This window comes from Bidens hawaiensis, unplaced genomic scaffold (assembly GCF_021521415.1).
Source record: "Bidens hawaiensis isolate Kalapana, Puna unplaced genomic scaffold, B.hawaiensis_p1.1 tig00018436_1, whole genome shotgun sequence".
Lineage (NCBI taxonomy): Eukaryota > Viridiplantae > Streptophyta > Magnoliopsida > Asterales > Asteraceae > Bidens > Bidens hawaiensis.
In genome coordinates, this window is record NW_027492787.1 from 173,168 (window position 1) to 197,322 (window position 24,155).

The window sequence follows — 24,155 nt, forward strand, 5'->3', positions numbered from 1 at the left end:
TGCTTTGCTGTTTTCTTTGCCTTTTCATTCGTTTGTTCGTTTGTGGTTTGGATTTACCTGAAAATACATTTTAACATGATAAGTAGTCATTTGAACTATATTATTTGATAGAAATTGCAATTTTTAGAAATTATTTGATGCTAAAAAGATGTATATTTTTATATACATCAGAAACCTTTAAAAGCTCGCTGGTTGCACCCTACTTTTTCTCAAGTCACCAGATTGTTTTATTTGTAAATCAAGGCCTCTCATGCATTTGACCCAAATTCACGGGTATGGGTCTCACCAAACCCAAATAACCCTTAAATGAGTTATAACATCTTATTAAATAAAAAATTAATTTCACCAAATATTTGACATGAAAAATCCTGTCAATTAGGGATATAATCAAAATCAATATCCTATTTTTTAAAAAAAAATATTTATAATTAAAAAACAATTTTATAGTAGAAAAATAAGTGGATCATGAGCCTCACCAAACCGAGATAGTTTTTAGAATGAGTTATAACATCTTATTTATTTTTGAAACCATTTCATCATCAAATCATATATAAATTATTAACTTCCTTACAATAAATAAAATTAAAATCCATAAAAGTATATAAATATTAGAAATTAATAATACAAACAACCTCGTAACACGGGGGTTAAAAGTTAGTATTATTATATTATAAAAATAATAGTATATTAAAAACTTCGCACATCATATGTGCTCAAATACACAACAATAGCCAAACAATCACTCATAGGAAAAATATTGGTTGAATGTGAAATACATGAAATTTAGACAAACCATAAGGTCTTTCTCTATGGCGGGGGGGGGGGGGGGGGCATCGAAGGCTCTCCACAGTGCCATGTCATCGCAACGTAAGAAACGGGGCTTCGAAGCTCTTCTCCATAACGCTCCGCTGTGGTTTAAAGCCCCTTTAGCGCCACATTATACACACACACATACATATATATATATGTATGTGTGTGTGTGTGTGTGAGAGAGAGAGAGAGAGAGAGAGAGAACTACACCCATCGTTGTGAAGTTGCCCCTCTTCCGTGCCCCCCCACCTTCCGCAACCCTCGGCGGTGTGTCGCGCCTTCCGCGCCCCAAGGCCGCCCATAGCGGGTGGTCTAAATATGTTCTTGAGGATAAATTAATTGTTTAAGAGAAACTATTGGCTAAAAAACGATGATTGAACCGACAAGGTATATTAGAAACATAAGAAAAAAACCAAAAGAGATAACACAAACTTTAGATATATGATTAATAAGCTATTAAAATAACATGCGCATGGTAAAAAATAATAGCAGGAAATAAAACGTCTTAGAAAAACAAACACAATAAGGATGCGATATACAAAGGCCGTATGTCCCGTAGAGATGCATGTCTAACAAGTCTTGCCTAACTCATTCGTGCCAGGTAAGTTTGGGTCTGTCTCTACTTCTCCGCCCTCTTCACAAGAAAAGTTTCAACGACTCTAACAGGCATCGACGTGTCTCGTCCTCACATGACTAAATGATTTCAAGCTTCTCTCTCTTGTCTTATTTGATATATAAAACATTGTTTTTTATTTTCTGAAAAAACACCTCTAATATTTCTCGAAAAACATTATTTTTTATTCCGTCTAATCTTGTGTGCACAGACATTTACCTTAGCATCCGTATCTTTTCTACCTTCATCTTGCGCACCAGTGTCTTTTTGATGGCTCAACAATTTGAATCGTATGACATAGCCGGTGGATACCAATATTTAACTTAACAAAAAAACACAGTTTTTAACAGAATACAAGTGATTGACTTGTTCATCGACTCGCTTGTTTGGGTCATTTAACATTTTATAGTCCACCTAAATAAAGAAACATTTAATATTTTAAGCATGACTCTTCATCATTATTCATTCAATTCAAATCAAAACATTTTCTTTCTTCTGACTCTAACGCAGAGTTGAACCATTTGTTTAAACCAACAAAACCAAGTCAAACCTAAGTTGAAAATTTCAACACAGTTTAAAATTCAAGCCACATGTGAGCTCGCGCTAGGGAAACTCGCAAAGACCCCATACTCATCACTTTTATTTCACCTAGATGATGCATAATCTACTATTATAATAAACAAAAATGTTGATTGAACCATAAACCCCTTAATTAGCTTAATAGTTTGCCAAGTGGCACTCTCATGTATTAACCTATAATTTCTAATTAAATTTATTAATTTATAACTAAAATTTAATTAAGATTTAAAACATACCTTATATAGTCTTATCATTATCCCATTCATTCCTTATCTAGCCTTATCGTGGATTACAACTAAGAGAGTTTGATTCATATTATAAAGTCATGTTCACTAAACCACCATTTTTATTGATTATGATTGCCCAAATGACTTATTTACTCTTCTCACAAACCTGAAGTATATTGACTCTTGGTTTATATATTGTTCCAAGTTGCGTGCAATAGATCCCCTTTGCCAATGACAAATTTGGATGTACCATGATAAAAACATGATCAGAAACATTAGCGAGTTGGGTAGAAACCAATTGATCAAATTTTTCTAGCTAGGTTATTTTGACATTAAAACCTTATTTACAAGATCTAAAACATAAATGGGTTGGGTAGAAGGTCAAAGTGACTAATTTCGTATGGACCTGTTGGAACCGGAACACTCCTTGTCCAGTATTTTGATTAGCAATATGGGCGTCAAATATGAATACAAAAGCCTTATTATTTTAAAATCGAGCTGAAATGAATTTAGCCAATCTTTCTTTCATTTTTTTCTCTCTCTCTCTTTTGATCTATCTGACTGATTATGAATGTAAAAATCAAACTGAATGAATGAGACAAGTGTTAGGTATTAAATCATGGTTAGTTTGTTTTTTTTTTGTGTGTGAATTGTAGGTAATAGTAGAAGCAATAATTGGGCATCAGATGGCTTCATCAATGGTTAGGGAAACTAGCAATTAGTTCAAATAAAAAAAATTATATATGATTTGTATATGCTTTGTTGCTACACAACGTATGGTTTGTTAATGTTTCAGTAAAGCTATAGAAATTTATTTGTATATATAAAACTTGCAACTTATTTGTAATTTTAGTGATTTATGAACTTTTCATTTTTTATTATTATATGTAATACGTAAGTTTAATCATATAACTTATTTAAAAATATTTATCAACTATACCATTTTTATTGTCCAACCCGTGTAATTAATAAATATTTATACATATATCAAGCACTAGTAATTATTTATTTGGCTATATATTGTGTACATCAAGTCATAAACATTAGATTAAAAAATTAATCTAAAATACATAACCATGTATTAATATTAATATGAATATTATAATTTAACAAAAATACACAACCAAACCAAATTGACACGCCAATGAATCCAAAGTATATATAAAAAAATTGTCTTTTGTACAAAACCAATGTATAAAACCAATTCTTTAGTATTCTCTCTCTTGTCTTGATCTTGAAAGTGTGAGTTCGTTTTCGTGTATCCATACTCCTTTCTTTTCTTTCTTTCTGACTCTTTGCAGAATTTAAAAATCTAGTAAAAGAATCTTGAAATTAAATTTCAAAGCTGCAGCTGCAAATGTAATCAATCAATCAGCCAAAGTGTGTGACAGCAGGTTAAAATTTTAGCATGCACTCTTGTTTCTGCTTTCTAGGTCTTCTACTTTTGTTTTTTTGTGGAGTGAAGATCAGTATTATGGCTACTTTCTCAGAAAAGGTGATTACTTTTTGATGGGAGGTCCTTATAATAATATATGATAATAATAATATTCAGCACTCCTCATGCTTTGATAGGCGTGCTTTGATGCAAAAAAAACACACCCTTTTTGCTTCTTTCTTTTTCTTTTTGCTTGATTACAAGTTAGCCCCACTTTGATGTTGCAGGTTTATGTTTCTTGGTTGTGTGTTTTTGAGGCACCATCTTCTGTGTCTTTTTGGATTGTATTTTAGATTCTCCTCTGTGTTTGCCCCTTAAATCAGGGATTTAGGCTTCATTTCCTTGTTTTCTGTTGTTGTTTTTTTAGTAAACATTTGAGCTTTATGTTCATGGTGGTGGGGGTTTTGTGTTTCTTGAGATGAAAAACTTTGAATAAAGATTTCAAGATTGGATCTTTATGATGTTTTATGAGATGGGTTTGATGTGATTTGGTAGTTTTGATGACGATGATGATGAGGACCTTCATTTGTTGCTGTTAAAGTTGTTGATGTAGAAAGTATGACCACCATTGAAGAGAAGTTGAATTCAACAGGTGTGAACAGTGGGGCACATAGTTTACTTGAGGAAATGAAATTGTTAAAGGAAATGCAGGACCATTCTGGTAAGTTTTTTCTTCACTTTCAACCAAAAATATGGGTTTTTCATAAAAAGCTTCTCTTTTTCCTTGCATTTTGCAAGATTTGGAAACTACCCTTTAGTTGAGAATTTGCACTAATTTTTCTAGTTTGTTAAATCTTTTTTAGCTTGTTTGTTTGTGGATTTTTGGAATGTTTGTGGATTAATGGGAATTCTTGTACTTTTTGTTGAAAAAATGATTTTTTTAAAGTTTTTTTAGCTTGTTTGTTTGTGGATTAATTTGAAATCTTGTGTTTTTTATTTTAACATAAGAACTTTTTAAATATTTTTAGGTTGTTTGTTTATGGATTAATTTTAATGTGTTTTTTGTTAAAATAATGAACCTTTTTTCTAATCTGTTTAGCTTGTTTGTTTGTGTGATTTTGGATTACTTGTAGAATGATGTGAATTTTTTTGCTATTTTTGTTAAAAATTGCAGTGATAAAGAAGCCAATAAATTCTGAACTATGGCATGCATGTGCTGGGCCATTAGTAACTCTACCACAGGTGGGAAGCCTAGTTTATTACTTCCCACAAGGACATAGTGAACAGGTTTGTGTTTTATTAAGTATTTGTTAAATTCTTGATATTTTCAATAAAAAAGTCTCCATTTTTACTATTTTCTTGGATTGAAATCTTGTTTTGTATGCAATGTTGTCTTTGCTCTAATCGTTTTGCTAGAATTAAGATCTTGGATATAAAAATGCAAATGACATGTGAACCCCCATATTAGTTTCACATCATGTCTCACATCCCTTCTAAGTTAGGCTAGGGGTATTGGTATAGTAATATATGACATGTGAATTGTCATATATACCCCTAAGAGCTCTTTGTAATATCATATTTAGTTATTTACCAAAAAAATATATCAAATAGTCCATTCAAAACTAATAAGGATTCATGCTTACCCATTTTACCCTTTTCATAAAAACTCTCATAACCTATATCTTCACCTAAAAGAAATGCATTTATGTCAAGAATAAGAAAATGGTAAAATGGTATTTTGTGTCAACAAAAAAGAAAGAAAATGGGCATATTTGATATTATGCTTTTTTTAGTATATGTGAAATTATCTCTATAATTTAGGTAAAAAGGGTAGGAGTGAAGTAAACATAAAACAACCACACTTGTTATTTTCTTTCTCTTTCCACATATCCAAATTCCAAACTAATAATTGCATGGAAGGTGGGTCCCTTAGAAGTTGAGTGTGATGGAATCAAAATTTTTGACTAGATTATGTTCCATCACAAGTTCATAACATTTTTTCTTCATTAACAAAGTTTTAGTTATTTCTTTTACTAACAAAGTTGTTATTTACCAGGTTGCTGTTTCGACAAATAGAACCGCGACGTCACAAGTTCCTAATTATCCAAATCTTCCTTCTCAACTTTTGTGCCAAGTTTTAAATGCTACATTACATGTATGTCCCTTAGTTTGTGTCAAACTAAATAAGTTTTTAGGTTTTTATTATGATTTTCTTAGAATCAGTTTGTTTGTGTTGTTTATATAGGCAGATAAAGATACCGATGAGATCTATGCTCAAATGAGCCTTCGACCAGTGAACTCGGTAAGTTATGTAAATACATTCATGATTCATCCAGCAGAAAAAAAGTCAGACTTTGACATTTGAGTGTCAACTTAACCTCAAAATTTCAAGAAGTTTTATAATAGAAACGGAAAGCACTATGCAAAAATGCGTGATTGTTAAGGCATCATCATACTTGGCACTTATGTTGCAATGTAGTGTTTGTTTTACATTGTTGGTTTTCTTGTTTCAACAAAAGTCAATTAGTATTGATAGAAAGTCAAACTTTGACTTTGAATGTCAAATTGAAATCAAATTTTCATGAAGCTTTAAATTAGAAACTTAATACACTATGCAAGAAACAAGTGACTGTTGAACACCATTTGACGTGGCATTTTTCTTGCATAATGTAGTGATTGTTTTTTACAATGTTGGTTTGTTTCTTCAACAAAAAGTCAAATACACTTGATTAAAAAGTCAACTACATGTTCTTCCAAATTTAATCATTAAACTTGAAAAGATGGACTAAATGTTGCTTGTTATAACTTGGAAATTAGGAAAAGGATGTTCTTCCAATACCTGACTTTGGGATGAAACCGAGTAGACATCCAAATGAATTCTTTTGCAAGACTTTGACCCCGAGTGATACGAGCACACATGGTGGCTTTTCGGTCCCTCGTAGAGCCGCAGAAAAACTCTTTCCACAATTGGTAATACTTCATTTCTTACATTTCCATTTTCTTAATTATAAAATAGTTTAAATCCTAATTTGAGGTTATGCATTATATGATTTATTGGTCAATTTTCTTTTGTGTTTAGGATTTTTCAATGCAACCTCCGACTCAAGAGCTTATCGTTCGTGATTTACATGACAACACATGGACATTCCGTCATATATACCGTGGTGAGCATTTAAACCTCTCTTTTGGATATTCTTTTGTTGGAAAGAAATGAAATCAAGGTTGCAATTTGGTCAAATTTACAACAAGGGTATAATGGTCATTTATAATAAGTAAGGGTAATTTGGTCAGTTTACAACAAGTTAACAAAAAAAATCTAACAGAGTTGATGTTAGGGACGAAATGGTTTGTAAAATTTAAAACCATGGACGCTGATACAACAAAAGCTTGGACTTTGTATTAAACTAGTTATAATGGCCAAACAAGACGAAAAACGAACTTAACTCTAATTTCTTTTATAAAGCCTTTTTCTTTATCACCAAATCTTTCCACCTTTCAAAGGAAAGTTATGAAATGAAAAATCTTTATTCTGGATATTATTATTTCCATCTCAGTTTGGAGTTTTAGTTAAGTTTTTTATATTCTAATGCAGGGCAGCCAAAACGACACCTACTTACCACTGGTTGGAGCATGTTTGTTGGTGCAAAAAGGCTTAAAGCTGGTGATGCTGTTCTATTTATAAGGTATGATTATTGTAATTTAACTTACATAATTTAACTTACATTTTTAAAATGTTAATCACAATCCCAGTATACTGTTCGATAACAGACAAAGGGCAAATGAGTAATCTTATGTTGAAACAAAAGGGCTATACTGTAATTGTCACTAAACGACTGAATCACAACCATGTAGTAGTGTAATGACTTCAAGCAAACAATTAAAAGTATTAGTCAATATGTTTAGTATAGTGGCCCGGCCCTAATTAACATTAGCCGGCCCTAAATAGGGTTTTGTATTCTCTATATATATCTGCTGTTGTACAACATTAATATACACAATAATACAAATCATTCTCTACCAAGTTCAACTTGGTATCAGAGCCACTCCTTTTTTTTCCCCTGCCGATATCCTTCCTCGCAGATCCACAGATCTGTTTTTTTTTTCTGCCGACAGCAAACCCTAAACAGATTTTGTTTCTGCCTTTATCACAACTATGGCAGATCTGGCTCCTTTCTCCACAACCGACAAAACAGCCCATAATTCCCGCAAGTTTGGGTTTACCTTATCCCCTACAAATTATGGCTACTGGAAGGCTATGGTTGAACCCTTTCTTATTACAAACGGTCTCATCGGATATGCTGATGGTAGCATCCCTTGTCCTCCATCAACAGTTACAACTCAACAGTCTTCTTCTGGTAAAGATGCTGCTGCTCCTCCTGCTGTCATTACACCCAATCCGAACTACACCGTTTGGCAAGCCAATGATGCACACGTTCGTATGCTGATTATGTCCACCATCTCTGAGGCATCATTCCAACACGTTCAAGGTACTACATCACGTGATTTATGGCTTTCTCTTCAACGTGCTTATGCCCCTCACACTGCTTCAAGGGAATTTACCCTCAAAACACAATTGTTGAAAATACAAATGAAAGGAGACGAAACTGCTCCTGCCTATCTTGCGAGGGCCCAAGAATATGCAAATGCCCTCGCTAACATCGGTGCACCAATGACGGAAAAAGAGATTGTGATGTTGGTTGTGGTGGTCTTCGTGAAGAATACAATCCTGTTAAACAAGGTCTTCTCACCAGAGATTTCCAAGCTGTCTTTTCTGAACTCCCTGCTCTTCTTGCTGATTATGATTTTATGATCAAGAAACCAGTCCCGGAGATGCCGTCGGCCCAGGCATACACGACTTCTACAGCAGCCGGTTCTCCCTTGGTCCCTAATGATACGGTTCAGGCTCTCCAACAACTTGTTGCTCGTCTTGGTTTCCAGTTACAACCTACCTCTGGCGCACCTCCACCCTCGCTTTCTTAAGCCTTTTACCCAAACAGGGCTGGTCCGAATAATAACACTCGAGGTAGAGGTGGTTATCGTGGCCGTGGAGGTCGCAACAACAACTACAACCGCAACCAGGGAGGCGGTCGAAACCCGGGTCAGTTCAGTTGGGCCTCTAATCAGAACATCGTATATGGTTCTTGTAACAGGTGCGGAATCGGTCACCTGCCTTCTCAATGTCCAAATCGGGACCCGTCTACCATTCAGACACGACAGCCGTCTGCCAACTGTGCTAATCATCGCTCTCAAGCATCCACTTCTTGGCTGCCAGACACCGGCTCAAACAGTCACGTTGCTCCAGACATGTCGGGCTTTGACTCCGCCGAGCCTTACTACGGTGAGGACAATCTGCACGTTGGTAACGGTAAAGCTCTTCCTATACTACACATTGGTTCCTCAAAAATCCACTCACCTAACAAAACCTTTTACCTTAAAAATGTTCTTCATGTTCCAGAAATCAAGAAACACCTTCTGTCTGTTCAAAAATTCTGTCATGATAATCACGTTTTCTTTGAATTTCACTCTACCTTTTTTGTTGTGAAGGACAAATCTACACGCATTACCCTCCTCACGGGTCCAAGTGATGGTGGCCTTTACAAAATCAACCTTCCAGTCAATCAACCAATTCCAAAAGTTGCTTTTTCAACCACTCGAGCTTCAACAACCACATGGCATCAACGACTAGGACATCCACACTCCCAGCTTTTTCAGACTATGCTTTCTAAATATTGTTTACCTATTTCTAGCAAAGACTTTGATTTTCGTTGTAATTCCTGTTCTATTGGCAAATCAACGAAACTTCATTTACCATCTTCTGATTATGAAAGCAGTCATGTTTTGGATTTACTCTTTTGTGATGTGTGGGGGCCCGCACAGGTCACCTCCTTTGATGGACATACTTACTTTCTTTTGTGTGTTGATCATTTTTCAAAATTCATGTGGTTGTTTCCTTTAAAACGTAAATCAGATGTCTTTGACGTATTTAAACATTTTGTTACCATGGCCGAACGACAATTTTCGACTAAAATCAAATCAGTCCAAACCGATTGGGGAGGAGAATTCCGAAGTCTCTCACCCTTCTTTGCCTCTCTTGGCATTATTATACATCGTCTTTCTTGTCCTCACACCAGTGAACAAAACGGTGTGGTTGAACGTCGTCATCGTCATGTTGTGGAAATCGGCCTAACATTAATGGCCCAAGCCCATGTTCCACAACGCTTTTGGCATTACGCTTTTGAAACCGCGGTCTACTTAATCAACCATATGCCATCTCGTACCAACTCTACTACCTCCCCGTTCGAGCATCTCTTTCATCATAAACCCGATTTCTCCTTCCTCAGAATTTTTGGATGCCAATGCTACCCTTATCTTCGCCCTTATAATCCACACAAAATGGATCTTCGATCCACTTCGTGTATCTTCCTCGGGTATTGCACCTCTCATCATGGATATCGGTGTTTTGATCCGGTTTCCGAACGTATCTACATTGTCCGTCACGTTCGATTTAACGAGTTCCTTTTTCCATTCTCTATCACCGAACCTACACCCTCTTCTCCTACACCACCTACTGCTCATACATCTAACCCTTATGTCTCATCTTATCCTACACCACCCACTGCTGATACATCTAACTCACCAGTGCCCAATCCCACATCCGATCCTATACCTTCCACACCCTCATCTTCTATACCCGAACCACTTATTCCACAAACTCCTCCTACTCAGCACCCTGCTTCCTCACCTACCTCATCACCAACCTACACCGAAATTCCAACTCACACCTATTCTCGCCGAACCACCGACGCCCCACCCTCCTCCGCTTTTGACCAGTTCACCAAAAATGTTGCTCCCAGTCCCACCACACCTCCCACTCAAACCGCAAATCCCTCCCAAACACCACATCCTCGTCAACGCCCACCTAACCTTCGCCAAAATCCTAAACAAACCAAATCCTTCAAACCCGCATCCTTTCACACCTCCACACCTTTTGCTGAGTCTGAACCGACCTCCTTTACCACTGCCAACGCAGACCCTCACTGGCGTAAGGCTATGGCCGATGAATACTCGGCACTCTTACGAAACGGAACTTGGACATTAGTTCCACGGGTACCAAACACAAATGTGGTCGATTGCAAATGGGTCTATAAAATTAAACGAGATCAACATGGGGCCATTCAGCGTTATAAAGCGCGTCTTGTTGCTAAAGGGTTTTGCCAACAACAAGGTATTGATTACACAAAGACCTTTAGTCCAGTGGTTAAAGCCACCACTATTCGAGTAGTTCTCTCCATTGCTGTTTCAAAACAATGGTCTTTACGCCAGCTGGATGTTCAAAATGCCTTCTTGCATGGCGACTTAAAAGAAACAATTTATCTACAACAGTCACAAGGATTTGTAGATCCTAGTAGACCGAATCATGTCTGCTTGCTCCACAAATCCCTATACGGATTGAAGCAGGCACCGAGAGCCTGGTTTCAGCGCCTATCAGCAGCCCTTGTGTCTCTCGGTTTTCGGGGGTCTAAAATTGACCTCTCTTTATTCATCTATTCGGCTAATGGGACAGCTTATTTATGTTGACGACATCGTCTTGACAGGTAACAACAATAAGGCTATTGATCAGGTTGTTAACAGCCTCAGTCACACCTTTGCCATCCAGGACATGGGATCTTTGTCTTACTTCCTTGGTATTGAGGTCTCTCGGTACGGCTCGGCTCAGACATCGTTCTCTCACAAAAGAAGTACATCAACGACTTGCTTGCTCGTGCCAACCTCTCGCGGGCAAAACCGGTTCCATTACCATGCACTACAAGTGCCCCATTATCTCTTGGTGACAGTGAACCATTTGACGATCCAGTAAAATATCGCCAAATGGTGGGTGCCCTTCAGTACGTCACTCTCTCCGGACCAGATATCACCTTTTCTGTCAATAAGGTTTGCCAATTCATGCAGTCGCCAACTACTCACTGGTCTGCTGTTAAGCGTATTCTACGCTACCTCCAAGGAACCGCCGATCATGGGTTGTTACTCTCAAAATCCTCCTCTTGTGTGCTTCATGCATATACGGACACGGCTTTCAATGCCTTGAGTGCCTTCTCTGATGCAGACTGGGCTGGATGCCCTGTTGACCGTCGATCCACGGGAGGGTATGCTATCTATCTTGGATCGAACCTCGTCTCATGGTCTGCACGAAAACAAAAGACAGTATCTCGTTCATCTAAAGAATCAGAATATAAGGCACTCGCTGATATGGTAGCGGAAGTGACCTGGCTTAAAACACTTCTCCGTGAACTCCATGTTCCGATTCGCTCAGCTCCAAACTTATGGTGTGACAACCTAGGGGCTACTTACTTGTCATCTAATCCGGTCTTTAATGCACGGACAAAGCACATAGAGGTTGACTTTCACTTTGTAAGAGAAAAGGTTGCTCAGGGGGCCCTATCAGTTCAGTTTATTTCAACAAACGATCAGATTGCCGATGTCTTCACAAAACCGCTCTCATCTGAACGATTTCTCTTCTTGAAGTCCAAGCTAAGGGTCGTTCCTCGGCCTTAGCTTGAGGGGGAATATTAGTCAATATGTTTAGTATAGTGGCCCAGCCCTAATTAACAATAGCCGGCCCTAAATAGGGTTTTGTATTCTCTATATATATCAACTATTGTACAACATTAATATACACAATAATACAAATCATTCTCTACCAAGTTCAACTAAAAGGACATGGCCATTGGCCTGTCCACATGATGATATAGAGGGGTATTTTTGTCTTTATACCTTCTTTTTGCTGAATTTGTAGGGATGAGAAGTCGCAATTACTATTAGGAGTACGGCGAGCAAACCGTCAAAATATGTCATTGCCATCATCGGTTTTATCTGCTGACAGCATGCACATAGGAGTCCTTGCTGCTGCAGCTCATGCTGCTGCTAACCAAACTCCCTTTACAATATTCTACAACCCAAGGTTTGTCTTATATAGAGTTGACAAAATCAGTGGGTCAACGGGGCTGGGTCACGGGCGCGTCACAACGGGTTGGTTTAGTATGATTACTAAAACTAAACGAGTACGGTAATAATGTGCTTTTTAAAAAAAAATTAAAGTGACTTTTGACCTGTTTCGTTCTAGCTCATGTTCTTATTAATCTGACCCATTTTAGATAAAACATTACCAATTTGACCCACTTATAAATAATGGGTCAAAAGCACCTCTAATACAAAGATGTATACATAAAAACTACTTCGTTATTTTAGCTATTTTTAAATTCATTTAGGGCATGCCCTTCGGAATTCGTCATTCCATTATCAAGGTATCGAAAAGTGGTTTACGGGACACAACTTTCAGTAGGCATGAGATTTGGAATGATGTTTGAAACTGAAGAATCAGGAAAACGCAGGTATGTCTATCCAAATTTTTATTTTTATGAATTTGATACACTAAAATACAAGCTCGAACTCGACTCGTGAATAGTTTTTTCAAGCTTGAGCTTGGCTCATTTACACTTATATTAAGTAACTTATATACATTTTTAAATTATTCTATACATATAGCATTTTAGATATAACATAATATATATTATTTAGTGATTTTTGTTTATATTTTGTATATTATAAGTATTATATATATATATATATATATATATCAAATTTTTTTTATCATTTAGACTCTCGAGTCAACTTATGCTCAATAACTGAAGCGCATGCTCATTTATTAAACAAACTTATTTTTTGGCTTGAGCTTGTTTAAGCTCAGCATGATTCAAGCATTTAGCGGGTCGATCTCTAGTAGCTCACGAGTGGCTTGCTTCATTTACACCCACAATTGGTGTTAATCGATCATCTTGTTGTTAATGCAGATACATGGGCACAATAGTCAGCATAAGCGACGTGGACCCATTAAGATGGCCCGGTTCTAAATGGCATAACCTCCAAGTCGAGTGGGACGAGCCCGGTTGTGGTGATAAGCAAAGTCGAGTGAGCCCTTGGGACATCGAGGCCCCTGAAAGCCTCTTCATATTCCCTTCTATCACTTCAAGCCTTAAACGGCCGTTCAATTCCGCTTTTCTCGGAGCACAGCCCGAATGGGACAATATGGTAAACCGCTCGTTCATCCGGGCCCCAGAAACCATAACCGGAAACCCTATAAACCCTTCAATGCCAAGCATATGGTCAGAACAACTAATCAAGATGTTAATGAAACCTCAAAATACTAACAACAGTTCAACATCCGTTACACCCGTTCAAGAAACTTTTCCTGCCAACAAAATCCCGTTATTACAAGCGGAAACCCGTTCTCATTATCAACTCAGTCAACCCAACTCCGCCACCACCACCATTAACACAAACCCGACACCGCAACCCAATCCAAATCTTTCTGGAAGTCAATCACCACAACAGTCAGAAACGGTCAAACCTGACTTGAAACCGGTCAACTCCCCTCAGAATCTTGTACACGAGCTTCCATTTCTTAATCAGTTGTCTCCGTTTGATTCAACTATGCTCCATGGTCAACAATTTGACTCGCCTCAGATTGACTCTTCGACTCTTAACGGGCTGTTCCCATTTCCAGATACAAACGTACTAAACCCGTATCCATCTCTCGGGCCGGAAACATGGGACCCACAAGCGAACAACAATAACTCCAAATGTGTGTTCCAATCAAACCAATACGGGTTCAAAGACTTAACCGATGGGACCCACAACAATCAAGAAAGTGGGAATGTATACAACTGTCTAAATTTTGAAGGTAGTAACGGTGGCAGCACCATGGTTGACCCTTCGGTCTCAAGTACGGTTTTGGACGAGTTCTATAACTTAAAAGACATAGAGTTTCAAAACCCGTCTAGTTATTTAGTTAATAATAATTTCAGCTCGAGTCAAGATGTTCAGTCACAGATAACTTCGGCTAGCCTTGTTGATTCTCAAGCTTATTCTATGCAAGAATTACCCGATAACTCAGGTGGGGCGTCCTCTAGCAATGGTGAGTTTGATGATAGTGGACTTCTGAATAACAACTCGTGGCAACAAGTTGCTCCTCCACCCCGCGCACGAACATATACCAAGGTTAACGCTAAAACTTTCTTATGAATTTTCATTAAAGATTTGTTTTTGCTATACGGGTTTGGGTTTAAAACGTGTTTCTTTGGGTTAATTGTGTGTACGAACGTATACCATAGTCAAAACTCAAAACTTTTTTATGTATATACCTTAAAGATGAATTTTGTTATATGGGTTTGGGTTTAAAACGTGTTTCTTTTGGTTACTTGCGTGTATGAACACATGCCATGTTCAAAGATCATGACTTTCTTATGACTTTGTATTAAATATGGGTTTTTGGTATATTGGTTTGGAATTAAAACGTGTTTCTTTGGGTTACTTGCGTGTACGAACGGTCAAAGCTCAAAACCTTTTTTTATGAATTTGTATTAAAATGAGTTTTGCTAAATGGGTCGGCATTTAAAATGTGTTTCTTGGGGATACTTGCAGATTCAAAAGGCGGGGTCAGTTGGGAGGTCTATTGACGTGTCAGGTTTCAAGAACTATGATGAACTTCGTAGTGAAATTGAAAAGATGTTCGGGCTTGAGGGGTTGCTTAATGATTCAAGAGGATCGGGTTGGAAGTTGGTGTATGTAGATTTCGAGAAGGATGTTCTTCTTGTTGGAGATGATCCATGGGAGTAAGTTCTATCTCTCTATGGTAAAAAATACATGAAAAGTTGATAAATTTCTGAACTAATATTTTAATCTTTAAAAATAAAATGAGAACTAAAACTGAAACTAGACGAATAAATACACGTGTGAATTAATATTCGTGTGGTTTTATATAGAAAACAAAATTTGACCTGTTAGAGATAAGCCAATAGAATTCTAAGTTTGTGCTGTTAAATGCAGGGAGTTTGTAGGATGTGTCCGATGCATCAGGATTCTATCGCCTTCTGAGGTTCAACAGATGGGTGAAGAGGGAATGCAGCTTCTGAACAGCAATGCGGCATTACAGGCTGGGATGAATGGTGGCCCGGTATCTGACAACGGACCCCGCGCTTGGGTTGGCCCCACGTGAGTTGGACAGGTCTCTTAACCGTCATGGAGCGGTTGGATCCAGTGACCTGATGATAAGTAGCAAGATGATTGATTCTTGGTATGGTAATATGTTATATTAGTGAGGAGACAACCCATTATTGTAGCTTTATTAAGATGTAATGAAGACATTTGAAATGTTGTATTAATCATTTAATCATAGTCTCTTATCACTTATATAATATCAAAAATGAAATAACAGAATATAGAACATGGAAATCAAATACTGACTGATGACTCTTAAAACAGATACAATACATGGAGCACTAAACAAAGCAAAAATCTCAAGGGGTGTATACGTGGCTAGTCTATGTACCAAATATGTAATGAGGTGTAACTAGGCATGTTCAAAACGGTTTGGGACTAGGAACCGGAACCGGTTCCTAACCGGTTCCTATATTCAAAACCCCCTTTTAAACCGGTTCCAGGCTCGAACCGGTTAGGGAACCGAACCGGTTCTCCCACCCTCGGACCCCTAACCTATCTAACCGGTTCCTAACCCGGTTCCTGTTCGATCCAACGGCTATTTTTGACCCCAACGGTCAAAAAACGGCCAAAAAAACGATTTCCAACGGCTATATTCGATCCAACGGCTAGAACCGGTTAGGAACCGGTTCCGGTTCCTACCCGCCCCACTCAGAAATGCAAGAACCGGTCACGGATCATCGGGTTGAATCAGATAGGGTCCGGTTCCTACAAAAAACGGGTAGGAACCGGTTCGGGTCCGGTTCGGTTCCAGGAACCGGTTTCGTTGAACATCTCTAGGTGTAACACAATTAGAGCATTCACATCCTGTTCCGTATATTTTCCCTATAATTTAGCTAAAAAATATCATTCCATAAATTTATCTATCATTTTTAAAAATTCTTCCACATTCTATTCCTTATTCATATCCATAAATTAATTCTTTATTATTTTTTTCTCTTTTGTCTTATTATATAATAAATGGTGATTGGGAGATATGTGATATATTATATGGTATGGATCAAATATGAGTCCCTATATTTAGGGATTTACTTTAGTTGCCATATAACTCATCCATATAATAGAGAATGGATTGGAGAGGTGATTTTGATGGTTTTCTTAAAATTTACCCTAAATTATATGGGTTTGACAACTTTAGAGAATGAGTTGAGAATGCTCTTATAACACATTTGGACAAGCCTATACATATGAAGTATTATGGAGCAACATGAGTTGTAATGTATTAATGTGTATTAAAATGATTCATTGCTAGTGATTGATTATTTGAAATGTTTTATATAACTTTGGCATGTTGACATATGCTATTTAGATATATTGAATTAAGTTTTAATGTTTATTAGATTCATTTAAGGCATGGACCTTTTACTATAGGTCGTTTTGGCAAGTTAAAACCACCATTTAAGATCATTGGATTGAATTTATGTATTGTTCATTGGATTCATTTAAGATGTGTGGACCTTTTACTACATGTTGTTTTGGCAAGTTAAAACCATCATGTACAGGTTTTGCTTTTTCTTTGTTAAATTGGGTCAGACAGAGAATTCTATTCGAATATCGACAGAGAATTTCACAGTGGGTAACTCGATCAATAGCTAAAGGATCACACTGAAAAAATGTGTAGATTCAAGAATATAAGGCTATGTGTTGTGTGTTAGGTTATCGCACACACACACACAAACACGAATAATATTGGAAGGGAAGAAATAAACGAAGATGAACATGCGAGATTTACGTGGTTCAGTCTATACTAACCTACATCCACGGGCTGCAACCAAGGTATTTTACTATTTTTACTGCGATTACAATATATAGAGATTGAGTTTCAAGCTTAAAGAACAAAAAAACATAAACGTGCCCTAATAAAGAGATATAAGGCCGGCCCAAAACCACTCATGTCTTCTATCTTCATTAAACCCGAATAATTAGTCTTCAAGTAACCCCGACCCAACCCGAGCCCAAGCCTCCAAATCCCAACATTGTGGCCCAGCAAACGATGGCTTCGAAGGATAAATTGAGCCACATCACTCGCGAACACCGCAAAAGGTATTAAAAAACGGTGGCTTCAACGGCATAGACGAGCTGACCAGCGGTCGCGATAGGCAAAAAGTGAAGGATATGGACGTGAATTGCTAGCGGACCACAACGGGTTCAAGCCAACGATGGCACGAACAACAAATGCAGGGTTAGGTCTAGTCAGCACCATGTGGCACAATATGATAGGATGAATCTTGGTGGTGTCTCAAATACAACACATAACCTAAAGGGTTTTAACAATAACATATTGAATGGAATCTTACAATTCGAAATCCTGAAAAGATTGACATAAAAAGCATAAGTGCCTTTGGGAAAAGGATATATCAATTTTCTAGGTTTTAACATAAGCGGTTTTCAAATCCCATGGGATATTAAACTGATTCATTACAGCACAAATATGATGTATAAACATGGTTGAGAACTTCTCAAACATATTGTGGTTAGAACTTTAGAAGAACCCATTATCAAAGAAAGAAGTATAACAAGGGAAAAGGTATTCTGAAGGAAGAAAGATAAAAAGGCAAAAAATGAAAGAGTGAAAAGAGTTTTAAAGAAGTAAACGAATCATATGTTAGCCTATGACGCCAACCTTATTTTGAGAGTGATGACGAGGCTGACACGCCTGACAGTACAACTGTAAAAAGATCTCGAAAATGGGCAAATTAAAATAACAGTTTTGTAACTCTTAAACAAAGCCCTTGCAAAAAGACAAAATCATAAAAGTCATTTTATCTGGAACCATGTCCCACAGGAATTGACTAGAGGGACTTGCACCCCGGTCAACATACCGATGGATAAAGAACCACATCGACACATACAGAGACAAAAATGGCCATTATAAATAACAACCATAAAGAAAGGGGACCCATAAGATCACACCTGAATATACCAAGATAAAGTCCACAATATATATGCAATCGTAATTATAACCATGTGATACATCAATATAACAATACTTTTATATTTTATACCGTGTATTTTACTATCTCTAAAATATCTTTCCTTTTCCTTGAGCATTATATCACCTTTCGGTTTCCATACCTAGAAGTCGATCATGATACATATTGTATGGGTTAAGATTCACTTCAACAAAAATCAAATATTTTTAATAACATAGATCAAACCAACATATCAAAACCAATAGAAGATATTTTTTGTAATTGATTCCAAGAAGGGTAAATAAGAAACTTTGAAGTGTGACATGCTAGCTACAGTTTACAAAAGGGCCACATTACATATACCTCCTCTTCAATACAAAAAGCATTGACTGAAAAGTCAACTATTTCTTTCGTTAGTTGGTAGGTGAGTTTATGTAGATCATCGGTGGAACCCTCTATCCAGGTTTTCTTCATTTACCATTTAGTTTGTTTCATAGGGCTGGCAAACGGGTTGATCGGGTCAGGGTCGGAATGGGTCAATTAAAAAATGGGCTTTTTTTGGTTCAGGTCAAAAAGGGTCTGGGTTGGAATGGGTTCGGGTCAGATTGTGTTCAGAACTTCAGATTGGAACGAGTTGTATTAAACTGATTGCACAAAAATTATAAAAGGAGATAAACTTTGTTAGTTAGTTTTGTTAATAACATTTATATATTACGGTTTGTATTCGTCAATTAGTTAATTTTATGAAATCTTTCCCATACTACAGGTCTCATGGTAACAGCTGCTTTAATATACTGGACTCTCAAATTTCTCCGGTTTGCAGTTCATATTCGTGAAGTTTGTGTGTTAACTGCTCCGTTTTTCGCTTCGAACACAACGGTCGTCGCATATTTTTTCGGGAAAGAGCTGTGGGATTCCGGTGCAGGTCTTGTAGCAGCAGCGTTGATTGCGTTATGCCCGGGATATATTTCTAGGTCCGTGGCTGGATCTTATGATAATGAAGGTGTTGCGGTTTTCGCGTTGTTGCTTACTTTTTATCTGTTTGTTAAGGCGGTGAATACTGGTTCGCTTGCATGGGCTCTTGCTTCGGCGTTTGGGTACTTTTATATGGTGTCAGCTTGGGGTGGTTATGTGTTTATTATTAACTTGATTCCGTTGTATGTGTTGGTGCTGTTGGTTACTGGGAGGTATTCGATGAGGTTGTATGTGGCTTATAATTGTATGTATATAGTGGGAATGTTGCTTGCCATGCAGATTCGGTTTGTTGGGTTTCAACATGTGCAATCAGGGGAACATATGGCTGCAATGGGAGTGTTTTTCTTGATTCAGGTATGGATTTGGGGCATCTAGAGTGTTACTTTATTAAAGTTAGGCCTGCAAACTAACTAAATGTTCAGTGACCCGTTCTGCGGGAATTTCATTTATTATAAATGAGCGAACTAGAACAAAAGTTTGTTCATATTTGATTGTTCGTTCTTTTATTAAATTAATGAATAAATGTGACATGTGTTTCTGTTCGTTCATCTAATTAAATGAACAAAAAAAGTTTGTTCATGCTCGTTCGTTTTTTACATAAACAAAAAAATAAACAAACATAAAAGTTTGTTCATGCTCATTCCTTTATTACATAAACAAAAGTAACAAACATAAAAGTTTGGTCATGCTTGGCCGTTTAATAAGCCGAGTCGTTTCACATAAACAAATTTAAATGAATGCACGTAAACAAATGTTCGCAAACATAATTGAATGAACGAGGATTCGTTTATAGGCCTAGCTATTTCACATAAACGAATTTAAATGAGTGAACGTAAACGAACGTTCACGTACATAAACACATGAGACGTGTGTTCACGTTCGTTTGTTTATGTAAGTAAACGAACTTTACGTCAAATGGTTCATTGAATGTTCGTTTTGTTTAGTTATTTCACATAAACAAATTTAAATGAATGAACGTTTTTGAAAATAAATGAAAGAACGAGATATGTGTTCATGTTTGCATGTTAATTAAATAAGCGATTATCTAGTTGAACGTTTGGTTTGTTTACAGGTCTAGTTAAATGTTAATTTAACATTTTTTGTTATGTTGGCAGGTGTTTTACTTCTTGATTTGGATCAAGCACATGTTAAACGATACAAAACTGTTTCAAGCACTTTTAAGGATCGGCGTGACATCAGCGATAACCATGGGTGCAATTGCACTGGGTTTAGGGACAGCTTCTGGTTACATTTCACCATGGACGGGCCGGTTTTACTCTTTACTGGACCCCACATACGCTAAAGATCATATACCAATTATAGCTTCGGTTTCTGAGCATCAACCAACCGCGTGGTCATCTTTCATGTTTGACTTCCATATCCTGCTTTTCCTGTTTCCAGCTGGTTTATATTTCTGCTTCAAACGATTGTCAGATGCCACTATTTTTATTGTGATGTATGGACTCACGAGTATGTATTTTGCGGGTGTGATGGTTCGGTTGATTCTTGTTGCAACGCCTGCGGTCTGTCTTATTAGTGCGATTGCAGTATCGGCTACAATAAAGAACTTGACTCAGTGTATCAGGGGGAAGACCGGTCAAACTGTGTCGGCTAAGGGAACAAGTGGCACAAGGGGATCATCTAAGGTGAGAATCCTTTTTGGTGGTGTCTTTAAAAGTTTTGAAGTTGCTAAATTGGGGATATGACATGCCTCAGTTTATATAGGGCTATAGACCTGTAAACGAACGAAGCGACACAAACTGAGCATGTTTGTGTTTGTTTAACTTCAACCAAACGATCAAACACGAACGATTAAACGAACATGGCTTTTTTATCTGTGTTCGTTTGTTGAGAAAATGAATGTGTCTGTGTTCCTTCTTTAAACGAACGGCTCACAAACGAAAATAACTTAACATAGATGAACGAACATAACTGAGCTAAAACCAATTAAAAGTAGCCGCAGACAACAATACTCAGTGCCTAAAAAGTGAATAAAGTGTATTGTAATGTATCTAAAAATTTAAGTAAAATATTAACAAACATAAATGAACATAAATGAATGTATATAAACGAATTTAAATAAACGAACCTAAACGAATGTTTGCGAACATGAATCAACAAACGTTACATATGTCATGGCCGTTCGTTTAACTAAATGAACAGAAAGTTCGGTTTATCAAATAAACAAATTTCCCGCCAAACAGTTCATAGAATCTTTTGGTTTGTTTACATGCCAAGGTTTATATAGTAATCAACCTGAAGTACTGTTTTAGTTTTGTGCATATATTGCAACAAGTTTTGAGTTTTTGTTTTTTTGGTAATATATTTATTGCAGCAACAAGTGGCAGCAGATCAATCTATACCATACCTTAAAAATGGTGCTACTGTATTACTTTTCGGTGCATTCTACTTACTAAGCAGATACACAATCCATTGCACATGGGTGACATCAGAGGCATACTCATCACCATCAATCGTGTTAGCTGCACGTGGGGCCCATGGTCAGAGAGTTATATTTGATGACTACCGTGAAGCATACTTTTGGCTTAGACAGAATACCCCCTCAGATGCTAAAATAATATCTTGATGGGATTACGGTTATCAAATTACAGCCATGGGGAACAGGACAGTTATTGTGGACAATAACACGTGGAATAATACCCATATTGCTACAGTTGGAAGGGCAATGTCGTCTTATGAAGATGAAGCGTATGAGATAATGAGATCTCTTGATGTGGATTATGTGTTGGTTGTTTTTGGTGGTGTTACTGGTTACTCTTCTGATGATATTAACAAGTATGTAGTTTTTTTTAAACGTGATTATTGTGAAAATATCTTATCTATATTTAATTATGGTAGTGTTATTACAAATTATAATAATGTATGTATTTAGGTTTTTGTGGATGGTGAGAATTGGAGGTGGAGTTTTTCCTGTGATCAAGGAACCTGATTATCTTGTTAATGGTGAATATCGTGTCGATAAAGGAGCGGCTCCCAAAATGTTAAACTGTCTAATGTAAGTTTGCTTTGTCATGTTGTTGTTTGTTTAATTTGGTTGAGTTAGAATTGCTATCAAAATATAAATATAATTCAGTTTTTTGTTAAATTACTAAAAGGCCTGTTCTAGCTTAATGAAAGATGTTTTAACGTTATAAGATGTACGAACTTATCTCTTGTGATTAACGTTTGCCATATTACTTTATAGTTTAATTTCTATCAGTGGCTCATATTTTAATAAAAATAAAAATTCTTACATAATATACAAACAAACCATTAAACGAATTTGTCATATGTATTTTTTTAAATAACTTTTAAACGTTTATCTACACGTTTAGATAATATTCCTACACATGTGTAGGTAATACTACACATGTTGCGTTCACGCGCATAACCTACACATGTGTAGGTTCTATAAATAAACTAATTTTGTATATGTATCTTTCTAGAATATTGAAAGTGACGAATAAACATTTTGCATTTTTAACCATTTTCTTGTATTTTAAGTTTTAATAAAATTGAAAAAATGAAATGATTAGTTTTATATTTTCTGTTCTTGCAAAAAAATTGTCTTCTGCGTGTATTTTAATTGTGTGTGTTAACTGAACAAGAATCGTTTTCATTCATTTAATTTAAACTGATTGTAGGTACAAGCTATGCTATTATCGATTTGGGGAGCTGACAACAGAGTATGGAAAACCTCCAGGGTTAGTATCCTAACTTTATTACATCATTAATACCTGGTCATCACAAACTGCTGCCTTATATTATATTATCTTCATGATAATCTGATATGGAAAAAGTTTTGGCTCGTTGAATATTATTCAACACAGCGCATTCGTATATAAACGGGTCAAAGTTGTCACCTCTATGGTGGAACATTTGTTAGGTTGAAGCGAATATGATTTTCTTATAATTTGTAAAATGACATTGACAGGTACGAGAGAGCAAGGGGAGTCGAAATAGGGAATAAGGACGTGAAACTTGAATACTTGGAAGAAGCATTCACAACCTCGAACTGGATAGTTAGGATTTACAAAGTTAAACCACCCAGCAACAGATGGTAATTTAAGGACTGCTTTTTGACTAAGAGAATGTTGTCACATATTTTATTGTGATCGTGAAAGTTTAGTAGATCCTGTACTTTCTTTTTACTCTTTCTGATATGGTAAAGCTGGATGGTAGGTCTGGGTTGGGCCGACTCGTTTACACGTTTTACCCATCTGTTTTTATGAATAGTTGGTGGCTTTGGTCTAAAGGTAAGGTGAAATCTAGCTCAAATTGATTCTTTTCTAGATACCACCTTAAAACATCACGATGTGCTTCTTTTAAAACATCATTTACTCATGATAGCATTCAATCTTGTCTCTCTACTTACGTGCTGCTCATATTACAGCCAAAACGGTTTTAACAACCCCTTCTTTCCTCTGCTCGACCGTCAAAAAAACCGGTTCCGGACCCGAACCGGTTTCAGTTCATACCCGGTTTGGGTATTTATATACCCGAAATATGTACCCGGTTCCACATATTATATCCACAATCGGTTCGCACCCGGTTCCGGTTCCCCCGGGTATTTAGCTGCAGGTCAAAAACTAGCCGTTAGAACCGGTTCC

General features: G+C 36.8%; 1 protein-coding gene and 1 pseudogene across 2 annotated transcripts; both read left to right on the forward strand.

The window, feature by feature from the left end:
- The first annotated feature begins 3,610 nt into the window (after window positions 1-3,610).
- On the forward strand, window positions 3,611-15,819 carry LOC143556108 (auxin response factor 5-like). The gene is made up of 13 exons (XM_077045526.1): window positions 3,611-3,623; window positions 4,218-4,325; window positions 4,779-4,891; window positions 5,661-5,759; window positions 5,850-5,906; window positions 6,422-6,574; window positions 6,684-6,768; window positions 7,197-7,287; window positions 12,399-12,563; window positions 12,871-12,993; window positions 13,453-14,659; window positions 15,083-15,273; window positions 15,488-15,819. Exons 2-13 carry the CDS (start codon window positions 4,223-4,225, stop codon window positions 15,654-15,656), a joined length of 2,556 nt encoding a protein of 851 aa, XP_076901641.1. The 5' UTR covers window positions 3,611-3,623; window positions 4,218-4,222; the 3' UTR covers window positions 15,657-15,819.
- Window positions 15,820-19,339: 3,520 nt separating this feature from the next.
- LOC143556109 (dolichyl-diphosphooligosaccharide--protein glycosyltransferase subunit STT3B-like) lies at window positions 19,340-22,582 on the forward strand (annotated as a pseudogene). Its single transcript, XR_013139319.1, has 4 exons — window positions 19,340-19,899; window positions 20,661-21,191; window positions 21,881-22,341; window positions 22,439-22,582. The product of XR_013139319.1 is annotated as a dolichyl-diphosphooligosaccharide--protein glycosyltransferase subunit STT3B-like (transcript).
- Window positions 22,583-24,155: the final 1,573 nt, after the last annotated feature.